Genomic DNA, 16,925 nt, shown 5'->3' with positions numbered 1-16,925 from the left:
TCTCTGACGAACACGACACTTCCATTTCATTTAACGACGATCTACCGTGCGCTTTTCGTTCGATCACGCTCGCTAAAGCGCCATCACACGCTGTCCTTGGTGGAAAGAAAGGGGCCCAGTCCCACCAAGTCCCAAAATGTTGCTGCTGTTGCTCCCACTTGGTTGTATATATGTGTTTGGTTGTGCTGTGTCGTGAGTCATATATAAGGGCGGCTGCCTTCGTGAAGGGGGCTCCGGAGTCGATCTTGATGGAAGGAAATGGCTCCGTGACCGATGATAAACAGCTCCTTCACAACACAAGTGAGCGACGGCCACTCACGGAATTTCTCTTGCCTCTCCTACACGGTCACCTTACCAGCACCTCTCCTGCTGGCGCTAGAGACACAAAAATCCATCGCTTCCATTATGACGCACTGGAACACTTAGGAAATAAGGGAAAATAAAAAATAGGGGGCCCTCCCGAAGCGCAGACTGCCTTGTCGACACGCGAATCACGTTTGTATTACGGTTGGCCATCAGTTTGGGTAGGTGTAGTATGTAGTTTATCTATTCCACCTTATTTATGCTGATATTCTTTACGTATAGTACCGGTATACATCGTGCAGCCTAGATATTTGATTCGGATTTGATTCGGTTTTATATTTACCTGGTTTGTCGGGTGGCGCCTCTGTCGTCGAGCTGCTGGCCAGCGGTCTGGAACTAGTGCTCCTGTTCCAATTGGGAGAAAAAAAAAACACATTTTAAATAATGCAGCATTTACAGTATTTATGCAGGGCTATTGTGTCAATCCCAACTTGCTATACGAACAAGTCGGAAAGTATTGGTAAAGAGAGAAAGAGAGAGAGGGACTGCTGGCGCACTATGGGCTGCCAGAATCGATGAGTTGATCGATTGTCATCGTCACAAAAGTAGAGGGGAGAGTCTCACTACTTCTGTAGAGGTGGACAAGTATATGTGTACGTTAGATCTAAAAGTGGCGGAAAGGAAACTCGATCAATACCACGTATATGTTATAGGCAGTAGAGACACAGCGACAGAGTCTATCCCCGTGTAAGTTTAGATATATATGCCATCCTACACGGTTCCCAAATATATATATATCAGACGGGCTGCTGCATATACTTGAATGCTGTGTGTAGACCTTTGTGTGTCGGCGTATACATATCCTTTCATGTGGTAATGGTCAATGGTAAATATTTACTGTTTATGGGCATTGTAATATCCATAAAGCGTGTAGAGAGAAAAGGAGACAGAACGGACGAGGGCATCACAAAAAGAAAAATAAGGAAAGAATGAGAAGAAGAAGAAGGGAACGAAAGTTTTTAGTGTTGAACGAGAAATAAGAAGAAACAAAAAAAGAGCTCGTACCTTGTCGAGTTGGCGGAGGCGCTCGTCTTGGGATTGCCGTCGTAATCGTAGCTGCCGTCGTAGTCGTAATCCTCGACAGCCGGCGCTCCCCCGGCCGACGAATCCGAATGGCCCGGCACTAAACCGTGCGCCCACACTGTTGTGTGTGTATGTGTGTGTGTTCATCAACGATAACAGCACACACAGGCGGAGCGTTGCGTATAGAGAAGAGACGAGTTTCCCGCGTAGACACAATAGCATCGCCACATCGGTCGGAATCCCGGCACAAAACACACATCGACACATACAAAAGAAAAAAAAGATAGAGAAAACAAAAAAAATACGTAATTTAGTTTTTGAGCCGGTCATTTGGGTTTATATGTACGAGGAAGAATAACAGTGGATGCCGTCCATCCTCATCTATTTAGATATTGTTGGATGCGACGACTTAAAGACTATATACGTCAACTCTATGGTATGCTTCACTAGATATAGGCTACAATAACATATACTATTAGATGTATGAAAAGAGAGAGAGCGGGACAAATTAGACTTTGTAGCGTGTATATACGGTACTGTGTGTATACCGGCACTATAGATGTATAGGCTCTGCAGTTGCTAATAAAAATCCCGAATCCCCGAGAGCTATTCGGCCCTTAGGCGGCGCGGCCATTAAGCCTCGACTGTAAAGCATCCAATTAAAAGGCGAATAGGTCTTCTTCATCCCGAGGAATATGAGAGAGAAAAAAAAAGGGGAGGAAATAAAAGGGCGGCCCAACGACCCAGCGCCGTATATAGCCTAATGTGATGTGCTGCACAGCACGGCGGCCCTTGGAGCCAGAGCGTTTCGGGATCGGCCATTAAGTTGATTGATTCGATTTTTTGGGTGTCTCTGTCGCTCTCTCTCTCGTGACTCGATAGTGATGCGCCATACGAAGAATATATGGGACTGTACATAAATGGTGACGAATGCAAAGAGAGTGACGCTGCCGTGCTGTTAAATTCCTTCCCTCCACACCCAGTCGACAGCGGCCGATTTGGCGAGAGCGTCAACTATACGTGATGTGCCCTAGCGGCTATAGCAGCCGGCAGCCGCTGCGCAGAAATGTTGAATCGATGGTGGAATAATTCCCGCGTCTGTTTATAGTCAGTCTCTGGAGAGAGAGCCTAACGAAGAATCGGCAGCCGTGTCATAATCCGACTGGGCCCCCCTCTGGCCTTTTGCCTATTATTCCCATCTAAAACTCGGCGGATATAAAAATGAAAACAAAAAAGGGACCAGGGTCAGTCCTGAGTGTATTACGTGTCTTCCCCTGTACAGACAAGCGAGCGCACGCATTGACCAGTGTACACAGTCGCCGCTGTATGTATCCATGTGCGGAAGGCATGTCACGCTGGGAGGGAAAGAACGAAAGAACGCTCAAAGCCAAAGTCACGTCACCGGCCGTCTCCTTCTCTCGATATGGATGTTCGGCGGGACATTTCAGATGACGTACTATACCATTCTGCGCTACGTAGCACTGCGTTGTACAAGCATAAACAGCTATACAGTAGACCTAATGGCCGGTCAACCTCGTTATTATGTTCCGTCTATATATCGTATTATAGTACTATATACTACAGCTGGAAGTATATTACGTGCGCCAGCTCAGCAGACTTGGGGACTCGTATATATATTTCTTAGATATGCAGTGGCGACTCGGCAATGCCACATACCTAGTACTCATCTAGCATGTAGGAACTACTAGCTATATATCGCTCTATATGTATACAACAAAGACGTTGTGGGCATATTTCTTCCGGTATTGATTGGGACCAGCCAGAAGTTGATATGGACGACGCGTGAATGATATTCCTCTAGCAACCTGATTGGATAAAACACGTCAACCGTGAATCAAGGCCCCCTCTCCTTATTTCCCTCTCTCTCTCTCATATATATCAACCCATAACACACAGTAGAGATGTGGATCAGTATATGGGAAACACATTCGGCATTAATGGCGCACACAGAGATGTCGACGTATTAGGTCTGCAGGATATCAACGGCGAATAAGGAATAGAAAAAAGACAAAAATGGAAGAGCCGAAAAGAGAATGAGCTCCGGTTGCCATGGTGAAGGCAAGGAAACGTACAGCCGGACTTGCTTCCTGGCGGATTTATACTAGTCCTCTCGGTTGGTTTATTAAACGTTTGCTTGATTGAATCTCTCCATCCACACACACGCACACGCACATACACATATATAAACTCATCGGCGACACGATCGACGACGGCCGGTCGACCGGAGCATTTTATATATTTAAGTAAAAAAGAAAAAGAAGATAGACGCAACTGCACTCGTATGAGACGAGGAGAAGCTGATTCATTTCGGAATTGATTGCGGTCCCCTGCGTTCTACACTTTGCCGTCTATTTGCCTCAAGTCGGCGTTATTTGACGAAGCGTATATAGAGCCGCGCTTTTGCTTTGATCTAGATGGAAATATTATAAGCGTGCGTGAGCGATGGAGATATTTCTCATCCGTCCAAAGTCATTACTACTACGATATATCGGCAGGTTACACGCTTTCCACTTAATAACAAATTGACAAGAATAAAAAGAAAAATGTTTCTCCGAAAAAAAGGCGATTATGAATATTTCATCTTTAGAACGTGACTGACTGTCGCTGCCCCACCCACAATTCTATACATTTGATTTTTGATTTAATTTTATTGATCGACTTTATAGCGAGATGATGTCCTGCCTCCGCGTCGTCGTGCAGAGGTTCTCACGTCAAAAAGAGAGTCATCCGTCTTCGGCATCCATCGGATGCTATGCGGAGGAGAGAGAAAAGACAACATGTCGGTGTTTGTGCTGTGGGCCGTCTCTCTTGTGAGTGCGTCAGTCGCATGAGACATCTGTCGCCACCAAACCGACGCTCCGGGAGAAGGAAAAAAGAAAGAAAAGAAGAAGAAAAAAATGGTCTGCCATGGTGGTAGAGACGCTAACATACAAGAAGAAGAGCGCGTGAAGAGGCTCCTCAATTTGCCTATGTATACCGAAGAGCTCCGGCAGCAGCTCCGCTCTTCTCATTGATTCCACGACATTCTTTTCTCAGCGCCCAGCAGTCAGACGGACAACGGGAGAAAGATGGAAAGCGTTATGACAAGGCAGAGACGGAACGGACTGCATGCATGGGGGGGGGGGGGGAGAAAACTCTCTAACGTCGGAGACATGTTGGGCTCCCCTAATTGGCTCAGAAATACTGTAATAATATCGCGCACGGAGGAGTAGGGGGGCTGTGTACCAATGTAACAGCGGCTGACGCCTTTTTTTTTATTTCTCTTTCTCTCGTTCACTCAATAATTTTCATAAAAACGTCCCGCGGGATCGCGGCTTACGCTCCTTCGTCTCGTCAGCCCCAACATTCCCCCCCGGCACAGCGCGTGTCTTCCATTCGACTTCGCCTGGATATGTAGGTATAGGCCCTCGTCGTTTTTTGACGTTATGTAGTCTCTGCTCTTTTCCGTCCCTCACTTCGTTTTCTTCGGTACGTATCCATCCAATGTCTTTGTTTATTTCGGCGTTTCTTGATTGCGTGTCTGTCCGACTTACAACGTTTCTATTCTGTGATGATTTTCAACAGGCCCTTGAGCGTGTGGTCCAACCGTTGCTTTGGTGCTGGCGAAGTCTTACGACGAATTATACGACGGTGTGTTCTTTTAACGGGCGTCATTGGATCCGCTCGCGGATGAGCGAATCAGACAAAAGGGACGGACTTTGCCAACGAGCACAAAACTGACTGACCCTCATTTCTTTTGGTTATTTTGGTTTCTTTTGTTTTTCTTTTCTGAGAGAGACAGCCGTCGGCCATCAAAAGTAGCCAAAAGAATAGAAAGAAAAAATGTCTTTTGAATTTCATTTCGGGGTCGAGAGCGACAGTACAAGTCAACAAAAGAAGCAAAAAGTCTGAAAACAAAAAGGGACAACAAATTTCTATTGAAAAAAGAGAAGCCGCCAAGGAGAGAGAGAGAAAGAAAAGAGTATGTTGTTGTTGTTGTTGTTGTTGACATGTCGAATCCGGTAAAGAGTGACGGGGAAAGGAGGAATCTGACACATGACCTCACCTCTTTTTTTTCTTTTTTTTTGTTTTTTTGGCAGAGCTTGAACCCTTCACTCCCATCACCTACTGATGTACACGTCCCTCCCCAAAGTCTTGTCGTCGTGATGTAAAACAAGCGACGTTACAAATTGGAAAGAAACCTTAGATAGGAGCCAAAGTCTCGTCAACAGAGACAACACAACATATAGTATACACTATACAGTATATACTATGGATATATATATGTATGCGTGCAGTATTTATACGTGGAACCAGCAGGATCAAGACGGGAGAAGAAGCGCGCGGTGAGAGTTGCCACCGTGTCGACTGGTTTTTCGGTTGGGCTCACCGTTTCCCTATTGTTTTTGTTTTTTTGTTTCTGATATTTCTTTTTGTTTTCCCCTTTTATAGAGAAGCTTCTCCCGTGTGTTTTCTGTACTCCCCTTTTTCCATCTAATGTCTAGTTGTGCACCGTGGGGCTTCGATGTAAATGAAACCTTTCGCCTTCGGCAGCAGCAGCAGCACACAAACCAAGCAACTCTCTTTCTCGCCTGCGCTGTCTCGCTGTTTCGTGTGTGATTATACCACCGCAGCGACATCCCAAAAGAAGAAGAAGAAAGAAAAAAGACTCTTTTTTGTTCCTCATTTCCTCTCTCTGCTGATGTACCGATGCGAGTTTAGTAAGGCATCGGCACATCGACCGTTTTCCAAACGCGCTAAAAACTCAAAACTAAAGGAGGCGATGACGTCCGGTCGGCAACATAGATATAGATATGTACCTAACACATATAAGCCGCCCCCGTCTTTTGAGTGTGCGTGTCAAGGGAATAGTTGACTCCGGAGAGAGTTAGCAAACACACACACACACACACACACACGACGACGACGACGAAATAGAAGATGGGCGCAAAGACCTCCCCCGCTTTTCTTGCATTGAGCCGGCCATTTCGAGCGGAAACGGGCCCGTGTTTTTCTGTCGTTTTGTGTATAGGCCTACATATACACAGTCGCCGATGTATATAGGGCGCACACACACACACACAGGACGATTATGTATATGTACACGCGCGCTGGCCTTCTATACATGAATGCAGTAAGTGTTCCGAAAAAAAAATAAAGTCGTGTTCCCAAGGTCTGTATTTATACATACAGAGGAATACTCGGTCGACTCGGACGGCCTACTACAGCAGAGCTGGCGAGTGAGATCTACCCATCGAGACAGTGTCTGGGCTAGCTGGACTAGCTGCTCTATGCCCAGCTGGAAAGAGGCAATTGAAAGTGACGTCGAGTTACATTGTCTTTCGACAGTCGTCCAATGAGGGACCGACAAGAGCTGACGGACTTTGTGTTGTTCCTTCGCCTCCCCCCTCTCGTCCCCCCCCCCCCTCGGTTGAAATAAAGGAGTTAACAGAATCACATCTTGAGTTACCCAAAAGTCCAGCAGTGCACGCTTGACGAGAGAGACGAAAAGAACACGACTCACGAGTGGGCAAGGCTAACAACAATCTTTTTAGTCCGTCGGTACACTCACGGGCGGGTGGGATTTCGGCCCAGTATTTTTTCGTCGTTGTTGTTTTCGTTACTGCTGGATGGGCTGATGGGCTGTAAAGAGATTTAGAGAATGGAGAGGGAAAAGAAGAAAAAAGGAACGTGGCTCGAATGGCTAAAAATCGTTTCCTCTTGAGCTTCTTGTTCGACGCCGTGCTGCTCTGTTCCCTGTGCGCTCCCTTGTCTTCTTCTTTTTATACACAATCAACTGCCAATCACGGCGGCCCCCCCCCCCCCATTCGAGTTGATGGAAATTGTTTTTTTTTTCTTTCTTTCTCCCTATACACAAGATTGCAGCCGCACGCACACACGCACACACACACCCGTTTTTCCAAATAGAAAGCGAGATTGAGAGACGAACTGAGAGAATAGGAGAATGAGAGAGCGCGGTGGCAAAGTCATCAAAGAGGGATTAGTCTGATATATATTTGGCGCGCGTCACTTGGATCGACGTACCCCCCGGGCCCCTCTTGCTCTCTCTCGTACATCGTCGTCCTACCCGAAACTTAACTCATACGGAACCGCGGGGGTATACAGCTTTTCTTTCTCTCTCGTAGGTTGACAGACAGCAGCAGCAGAGTTGGACACATTGACAATCAGTGCCGAGCCAGGAATATAATAATAAGAAGAACGAAGGGAGTGAAGCAGATTTTCAGGGAGGGGAGGGGGGGCAGTATAGAGTTGCAAACTGTTTTTCATCACTTGTTCCAACACCAAGGGGCGAGAGTGTTAGCTAGTGGGGATTCATCGATTGAAAATGAATCTATCAAAATCCTGTATAGCCCCACCACCCCAGACCCCACCCCCTTTTTTTCCTCCCTTAGCTTCATATAGTTCTTTTAAACACTCGACAAGCGTATAGTGGACCCCCGCCATAATAGTTCCATGTACTGCATTATAAGACAGCTACTACCCTATTGGGTGGCGAGTATATAGGGCTGCCATCACCCCATCCCGGTGGCTTTGGCACCCAATATGTACCTATTCATCTGCACTGTATTATCTCGAGTGTTCGAATATGGAAAAGCACACACATGAGCACAGATGGCACTGAAGAGAGTAGACAAACAAATGCCTACCCACACACACGGGTCTGGGGCCCCGCACAAAAAAACGGGTGATAATAAGAAATTTTTCATAAAATGGATAAATGGGTAAAAAATAAAAGGGGGGGGGGGAGAGACTGATGGCAAACAGAAACGACCATGTAACGAGTTGGTTCCAATGGTGACAGCAGCAGGGAGTGGAGGAGGAGGACATAAGTATATAAGTCTACAAAAATATACGGACGTGGAAATCGTTATCGGCTCGAGTGACGAGGTAGGACCATCGTCTCCCGTGACTGTGCCGCCCAAGGTGTGTATAGACTCAATTAGTCAAACAATAACTATAAATATAACAAATCATCTCAAACACAATCTTTAGCACCAGAATTATCTCTCGTGTTGTCCAGCTGATATTTTGTTTCGTTTATTTTTCCCAACGCCTTTTTTAGTCCACGAACAGGATATGCTCAGTCTATGGTACACATTTTTGTCTCATTGTCCGTAGATTATGGATTATATGCCGGGGAGAGGAAGCGTGTGCATATGTTGGGGGCCGCGCCTTTTTGGCACACACAACACACCTCAACGGAGAGACATTCCAGCCGGCTGGAGCCGAGCAACATTAACGCCGACTTATTATCACACCACCAAGATATACTGTACAGCTGCTTACCACAAGTCTAAGTCTATTCAGCGGACACAGCACACATATAAATACGTAACTGCAATGTTGCCCTCGTCAGCCGCCACCGAGCGACAAAGAGGGCCATAAAAAAAGGGCCAGGAAGATCAACTTTAAATATTGGCTCAACGTTTTTTGAGAGATAAGGGCAAAGAGGCAAAAGTTTTTCTTTTTTTTTCTAGGAATATGAGTGGGTTATAATGCTGTATGGTTATTTAATCCTTGCAGCCGGCCGAGCGGGACCTGATGCGTTTGTCGGGCAGTAAAATCCTGCCATCATACATGGCGCAAGAGAGCCGAGGAGATGCTCCATTGCCCTTGAGGACAACTGTCGAAGTGATGGAAACGAGAAGTCAGAGGAGTCGAAGGAAAAAAAGTTAAGGGAACCCAAAAAGAAGGGGGGCCCAAAACAGCCATCAACTTGTCAACCGTCAACGACAAGCGACGCCACCAACCATCAAGAGCAAGAAGACGAAAAATAAAAATAAAAACTAAACTTGGGTGTTTGACTAAACGAAAATGAAGAGCGGAGAGAGGAGAAGATGGCCAGAGCGGGGGAGAAATGACGACTACCAAGAGACCCCTGAACATTATCATATGAAAATATGTCCAACCCTCTCGCTACTTCTTTTTGACTGATACATAATCATATACACAAAAAGATGAAGAGAAAGGCTTGCTGCTGCTGCTGGAAGGGACACATGATTTGGCCCCCCCAACCCATTCGCTTGGTCGGGCTTCTATTATGCGTATATAGACGTGTGTGTGATATGAATAGAGAGCGACGGGCTATGCAATCAGAAATCTGTCAATCAGCGTCCGGCCAGCGGGAAAACTTTCCACCACCTTTCTCCCATGACTCTTAAGTGCGCCTAGACTGGAGCTACTTGCAGTCAAACCCCTTTTCGTCGAAACATGTTCACTTGCAGCTCGGACCGTGCACGTTCGGTCGAGGAGAGAGAATCGACACACGCAACAGAAATCACCATGCAAATCTTCCGAGTGTTATACACCCAAGTCGCCAAGTGGCAGGAATGAGAAGGAGCTGTGGGAACGCTTGAATGATGAGATTCGCAATCGGTGAGATTAGAACGGGAGCATTGTTGTAAATCGCAAGGGCGTTATAAGCAAATTGAGTCGCGTCACGGATTCACAACTTCCAGGCTACGTGACTTTCTCACTTTAACAATCAATTCACGACATTCCGAGGTTGCGAGGACAACATTCAAGGGTTTCAACAACAAAAAACAGAAAATAAGAAATTCGACAAGTACGCCAAACTTGAGTAACCTCATTGGCCGCTGAGTCGCCGATTTTAGCAGGAGATATATAAGACCTATCAATTATTCTATCGTTCTATACCGTCGCAAGTTCTGGACGAAATAGTATATAAGTATATATTAACAAGAGCCCGGGAACATTTGGAGAAGTATGGGAAAGTAAAGAGACTGAAACAGCCGATAATCAGCTCGCTGCTCACCCCGTTTTTGGCTGAGCGTGACTGGAAACAATGCCGAGTTGACAGCTCCTCTCGGTCCTCAAAAACCCTCTTCAGAATTCTCAAGATCGAAATACGAAATTTTTTCTCCTAGCCTCCCTCTTTTTTTTTAAAGAAAAGAAATCTACTCACCACCACCCTACCAAACAACCCTAAGTACTGGAGTGAACTGATATATTATACACGCCCGGATTGCGGACGCATTCTCCAAGCCGTTCGAGTGAGCCGTCAGGACGAGAGGATGTACTCGATCTGGTCGCTTAGATTGAAAAAGAAGAGGGAAATAAGAACGGTGTGACGGAATATAATGGCAGCTGATAGAATAAGAATTTGGTAAAGAGTCCCGTTTTCTATATAATTTGACCCTCTCCAAATATATGTCCACGACGCGACGATTTCGTGATTTGGCTCTAGACTCACGAACGTGATTGTATACAAGTAGAACGGACGCGCTATACAAATGTCGACATTTTTTGATTGGATGATCTTAAAAAGTGGCAGTGTCCAAAAGAGAGACGACGATGTGTAAGCATTTAACGAAGACTAATGATGTTGACATAATGCCCATAAAAGTTGGGACTACTCCTTGCAGGAGCGTGAATCAACACAACTTTTATTCCCTCTTGAGTTTTTTTAGTTTTTTTTATTGAGCGTATGTTGTCGCCCATTCACCCATTTTTTCTATTTTGTAAGAAATTTCGGACAGGACAAAAAACCCATTCAGAGATTTGAGAGAGAAAATCAAGAGAAGCAAAACAAACGACTATAATAATCCGACTGGGCTGTCAAAACGTAATAGATTTACCACGTCATTCCTTTGCCAAATGGAAGAGCCGGAATCACGACAACGAGGCAGTGAGGAATAGGATGCCGACACCCTTCCCTCATCATCATAAATTGCGGCTGTTTGGAAACGCTTGACCGCAGCTTTTCAGCCAAGAATGATGGGAACGCCACTAAACAGCCGCGCCGACGCTGCCGCTCGTTCATTTGAATACATCAAATCCTCACACAACAACAACAACAACAACAACGTATGACGCGCAAGCATCCAGCGCTCAAAAGAAAAACAGAAAAAGAAAAAGGGAATCAAGCGGCTGCAGCAGCCCGGATGGCTTTGTAATATTGTATCGGTTGATGGACACGGCGGCGGCGGCAGCCAAATAAAAACCACACGAGAGAGCGTTCGAAATTTGCATTGACCAACCGTCCGCGTTTTTTTTTTACTTTTTTATTCCAAAAGTTACCGACTCGAAAGAATGGAATCGCCAAGTCAGTTTTTTTCTTTCTCTTGTATGATGTTGTTGTTGTTATTTTTTTTCTCGGTCGGGTAGACATGGAAATTCACGAGGTTGTGAGACGACGCCGAGTCGCTTGAAAATCGTCTGGTCCGATCTTTTTCTCTTCTTTTCTTCTTTTCTTTCTAGCATATGTTTGACTATATCAAAGCAATTTGCTAGAAATGCGTGTGCCAGTTGCCAAGGCAACAGGATCTGTGCTTCGTGCTACTTTTCCGCTTTAATAAGGAAATATCTCGAGGGCTGAATTTTTTTTTCTTTTTCTTTTGGTGTAAATATGTTCTGAGCCTTGTTTCTTGTAGTTGATGGTTGTTGTTTTCCTTTAAAACATTTTTCGCTGGCCGGCTATATGTAGTCTGTAGGCGCGCGCGCGCGCGCGAAAGAGAGAGAGAGAGATGTCTACGTGTATAGCGAGAGAGATGTGAAAATAAGAGAACAGACGGCTCTTGTAAAGCGAGTACAGGTAATGATAGGGCGCAACTGGCTTTAATCAAAGGAGCAAACAACGGCAGAGGTGATGGCAGCGCAGAGCTTCTACTATTTCTTTTCTTTTTTTCTGAGCCAGAGCTCGGCTAATCACACTGTTGGGGTGTTTGGGTCCCCTGGCTGCTGCAAGACTAACGACGACAGAATTAACCCAAAGAAAATACAATACCAAGAAGATGATAATAAATTGAGCAATCATACACTGTGTGTCTGTGTGTGTGTGTGTGTACACTACTACGGCGCGTTTTTCCCTCTTTTCGTCGGATAATCGGATGAACTTTGACTAGACACGCTACCTCACTCAAATTTTCATAAGAACACAGATTTGGAAAAAAAGACGCAATAAATAAATAATCAAAAAGGAGGAGAAGAGGACGAAAGAAGAAAAAAAAAAAGAGAGCGAGAGAGAAAGCGAGGACTGATAAATAGAACGATCTGCCCTGCGGGTCGGGTCAGATAATGGGCTAACTGTAACGGCGCAGGATGGCCAGCCAGCCCAAAACCTGCAAATTGAATTCCAACGCAGATAGACGGACGTGAAGATCACGAACTGGCGATATCGGAAAATCCATCGATTATGTGCGAAGGAATATAAGCCCCCCAGAACTCTACGTCTATCGCTAGATCTATATTTTAACGGGCTGCATTTCTTTCTTCTTTGCGTTGGCAAACACTCGGGACCTTTTTGTGATTGGGCCGAGCCACTCTGGCGGATGGGAAAAAGGATACGCAATATCCAAATGGTTATGGATTGGAGTGTGAGAATGTTTTATTTTGGCTACTGTCGTTCGTCGGGATGAGGAGGATCTAGCTAGAGTCATCCTTCATCATCTGTCATTGCAGCGGCCATAGAAAAGAGCGACTATATAGATCGCGGGTGATCCCAAAACGTCCAGCAGAGCCGGAACTGCCAACAGCAACAACAACAACAGAGAAAGAATAAAAGAATAGAAGAAATGATGGAATCAAAGAAGACGCCTACAGGAGAAGGGCAGCAGCGCAAAGCCTTTATAATATATTTGGCCAGCGCGCATCACACAATAGCCAAAGATCGCTGAACTCTTCGTGTGGGTCTTGGATTTCTTTTTCTTTTTTTTTTACGGTAAATACACGCGGAGGGAGTCGCGGGTAATATCTAACGGAGAGAAGTTGTAACGGAGAGGAGATGCGTGAACTGATGCGCGGGTTTGTGTGTTGCTATCTGCAAGATTTACGGCCCAACTGACACACACACACACCGAGTATAAAAGGCGGAGTATAAAAGGCAAGAATGATGGAAGTAAAGAAGTTTAAGAACATTGTCTGATGGTCGTCGGGTCGGTACTGGTCCAGCACACCAGCCAGAGATGGAATGAGGGGTCCATCAGAATAAAAAAGGAGTCACGCCCTGCCCGGAATGTTCTCTAGCTCCGGAGTGGGAACCAAAAGTAGTATAATAATAAAAAAAAAAGGAAAAAGAAGAAAGAGGAGCATATATAGCTATATATACCCAGGTATAGTGTGGTAGTTCTGAGAAGCAGTCAATCAATAGAAAGGCTGATCATGTGAAAATCTGATCATTGTCTCATGTCCCTTAATCTTATTTCGTGCACCCGAGCTGCGCCAACAAACATCTCTCACCACTGGTTGAAAACCCAATCCAGCCCCCCAGCAGCAGCCACTCTTCCCAGTCAATTTCTTTCTCTTTATATGTTTATAAATCTCGGAAATGTATTATGTATACTGAATATATTATAAGACTACTGACGACTATACTGGCGCTACTCGATCGACCGTCCGACGACCACCATCGTATAACACGGTCGTGAAATGGAAGCCGAAATATCACGTCGGAGGGAAATTTAGGAGCATTTCAGAAATTCAGTAGGCACACAAAACTCTAATAATAAAAGAATGGCGGGTCAGGTCTATTATTTAAAAATACAACTTTTTTTCTTTTTGGAAAATAAAAGATAATCAACTGGGATCGAGTCACGCTACGATGCGTGTGATTTATAAATTCAACGCGGAGTTGACACGGAATCTCGATCCGACATCTATAGTCTCCATCTGTTGAAGAAGGAACTCTGTGAGAAGAGAGACCAGTTCAACATCGATGGCATCTTTTTTTACGAATCCCCCCTTCAGCACCACCAGAACACGACGACGACGACGACAGGAGAATTCATTTCAATTCACTACCCTGGCATTTGATAAGACACACAGGGCAGTAGTGCTAGGAGGGGGGTAGTATATACGTATAGTTCTGGTTATTTGGGTGTAAAGGGAGGGAAAAAGAGGGGCTCAATCCCTCCTCCAATCTTCTACCAATGAAGAAGTTCAGGCGGGGAAAAAAGAAGAGAAAAAAAAAAGAAAATTGGGGACAAAAAAATCGAATCAAAAGAGAATGAAACGATCGCGGCTGCTATGTGTGTGTGTGTGTGCCGTGAATTTGGTGATGAGTTCCGACCCAACAGGCAACAGCCCCTAACTCGGCGATAATATATTCAGGAAGCGAGTTCATCAAGACGAGGAGGGGCAACTATATGTAGTATAGGGTGGGTGGGGGGTAGAGGAAGCGTTTGTTAGGACTCCTTTGCCGATAAGCCGATTAACGATTTCGTCGTCGATGATAATACGAGATCGTTGGGGGTAGCTGATGCTGCCCGCTCCTGCTGTCGCCCATGTCGCCGGTACACACACAAGGAACAAGGATCGAAGGGTGGTGGATGGTTAGTGCACGAACGGACGCACACAGACAGACACAGGAGGCAAAGAGAGAAAGAAAGAAAGAAGAACTATACGAATAAGGGAATAAGAATCGAATAGGGTGTACAGGGTTATGTGTGTGTGTGTGTGTGCCATCAAAGGTATATAAGGATTCTGTTATACACAGCGTACACTAGGTAATGAACTGCTGATTCTCTTCTGGCCGGCAGAAAAGGGGGGAGAGCCCGCCTGACAATAGCGGAGGAAGATTGCCAAAATGGATCCCATAGTCAAGTCTGAGCTGAGGGGTTGGTAGAGGGAGAGACACATCGGAGAAAAAGCGGGACTCGCTCGACAGTCTAAAGGAGCTTTGGATGTATATGTGTGTGTGTGTTGTGTGATGTCTACACACGAGTCGAACATCAGCCCCCTCCTCCCCCTTTTGCTGGCTATCTCAATCCCATCTATCCTGATGCATCTTAAAGCGTCACCTACCCGTGTGCTTCCATCACGATCTTGAGCAGATAGACATGTGTGTAGTGGCTGCGAGTTACCTGCGAGTCTCTTCTCTCTTGCTTTAGTCCTGTCAATCAGCCTCGCTTTTTTCTTTCTTTTCTTTTTTCTCCTATCGCTCTTTTTCGTAGCTCGTCGGATTTCTCTCCATCGCCTTGTAAGATTTGTGTAAGCCAGTTGTGTCAGCCAACCAGCAATAAGTTATGGCGTGCTCTGTCGATCGCTGTCGTGTTTTCAAAAGTTTGTTTTTTTTTCTTTCTTCTTCTTCTTTTTCTTTTTCTCTCGTTGTTTATCTATCGGACCGATCCATATTTTCGTTTTGTCGAGAAACGCGTTTGAGTGGACCAAAAGAGCCTCTCTTTATTTTCTCCCCTCTCGCTCACTTCAAGTCTTCCAAAGTTTCCAATCAACAGTTTAAAGTTGATAGAAAGGGAAACATCACGACACAATAATACTTTTGTGCTAGCTGCTGGCTGGACGGCCCCCCCCCCCCCTCTCGAAAACTTGCACCGAAAAAGGATAGAGAGGTGAAATGATCGACATTTGGGCAGCACACGATTTCCCTTTTTTGATCGGTGGAAGAAAAAAAAAACGGGTCGACGCGCTCTCGTGTGTTGTTTGCGATTGGGCGCAATTCCTAATCGAAAAAATCATGGCGTTTTCTCCATAAATATACACTTCGCAACAGGGGAGCCAAAAAATAAATAAAAATTGAAGATAACCTGAACCCGATTTTGTTCGCGCTCTGCATTTCCATATTCAGCGTGTACGCATGTAGACACGAATCGAAATCAGTACACACGAACTGCCACAATAAGTTGAACTTGGTGGAAAGGTCGAAATTGAATATTTAAGGCCGACCCTTTTCACCTTTTCGAATGTCAAACGTCTAAATTCCAGCAACGAGTTGAAGAAAAAGAAAACGGGAGAAATTGAAAACTCGAGCTCGTTCATCATTGTCAAGTATTGATTATCTCAATGAGTCAATCAGCACGCATCCATCTTGTAATCAGCGCCGAGTTCCCAATTGGCTCTGCTCTGTGTGTAGCCACTCGAAACAACCAGAAGTAAGAAAATCAAAGAGAAAGGAGAGAGAGAGAGAGAGATAGAAAAAAGCTAAATAGTGTTATTCAGTCTCTTAAATCATGGGGCGGACCTTCTAAGGATTCTTGAAGTGATTCTACATCACACATCACAGAAGGACTGGAGAGTGTATAAGCCGTTGGGAGACGGGCGAAGGTCTCAACGTGCTGATATGACGAGAGAGAGAGAAGAGAAGAAGAAAAAAAACACACACAGACGAGAATGTTAATTGATTGTTTTGATAGATGATTCAGTATTTCAGTAGTTGGGTTTAACTGCTTCAGACTTCCCGTGTCGTCGAGCGAGGCTACACGCAACAGAGGGACGCGCCATCACGGAACTTCAATCCTTCCCGCCCATCACAACAACAACAACAACACCAAAATGTAAAGAAAAGAAAATAAATAAACCAAAAAAAAATCTATATAAGTAAAAAAAAGACATGAGAAAGGAAAAGATGAGGCGAAGATGGAAGAAAAAATCCATTAGGGCCCACGCCATCATCACCGCGCTCCTATCAGCCCCGTCTTTCTCTGCTGTGTTGTGTCTGCGTGCTCGCTCCTCTTTTCTTTGGGACCCACCAACTCCTAGACTCCCGCACTCTCCCGCTCCATTGTGTATAGCTACAAGGAGAGGCAGAAAAGCAGTGCGTCGCC

At 45.3% G+C, this 16,925-nt stretch overlaps 1 protein-coding gene across 2 annotated transcripts in view; it reads right to left on the bottom strand.

Moving 5' to 3' along the window:
- LOC124313978 (inactive tyrosine-protein kinase transmembrane receptor ROR1-like) overlaps window positions 1-16,925 on the bottom strand; it is a 109,692-nt gene that overhangs the window by 8,612 nt on the left and 84,155 nt on the right. For both annotated transcript variants that reach the window (XM_046778895.1, XM_046778896.1), the window contains 2 exons: window positions 1,369-1,504; window positions 647-708 (listed from right to left, as the gene is read on the bottom strand). In XM_046778895.1, the coding sequence (XP_046634851.1) occupies window positions 647-708; window positions 1,369-1,504 (198 nt within the window). The remainder of the gene's footprint in view (window positions 1-646; window positions 709-1,368; window positions 1,505-16,925) is intronic.

The sequence above is a fragment of the Daphnia pulicaria genome, chromosome 10 (assembly GCF_021234035.1).
Source record: "Daphnia pulicaria isolate SC F1-1A chromosome 10, SC_F0-13Bv2, whole genome shotgun sequence".
NCBI classification, from domain to species: domain Eukaryota; kingdom Metazoa; phylum Arthropoda; class Branchiopoda; order Diplostraca; family Daphniidae; genus Daphnia; species Daphnia pulicaria.
Note: the sequence above shows the minus strand (reverse complement) of the source record. Positions and strands in the feature narration are given on the sequence as shown.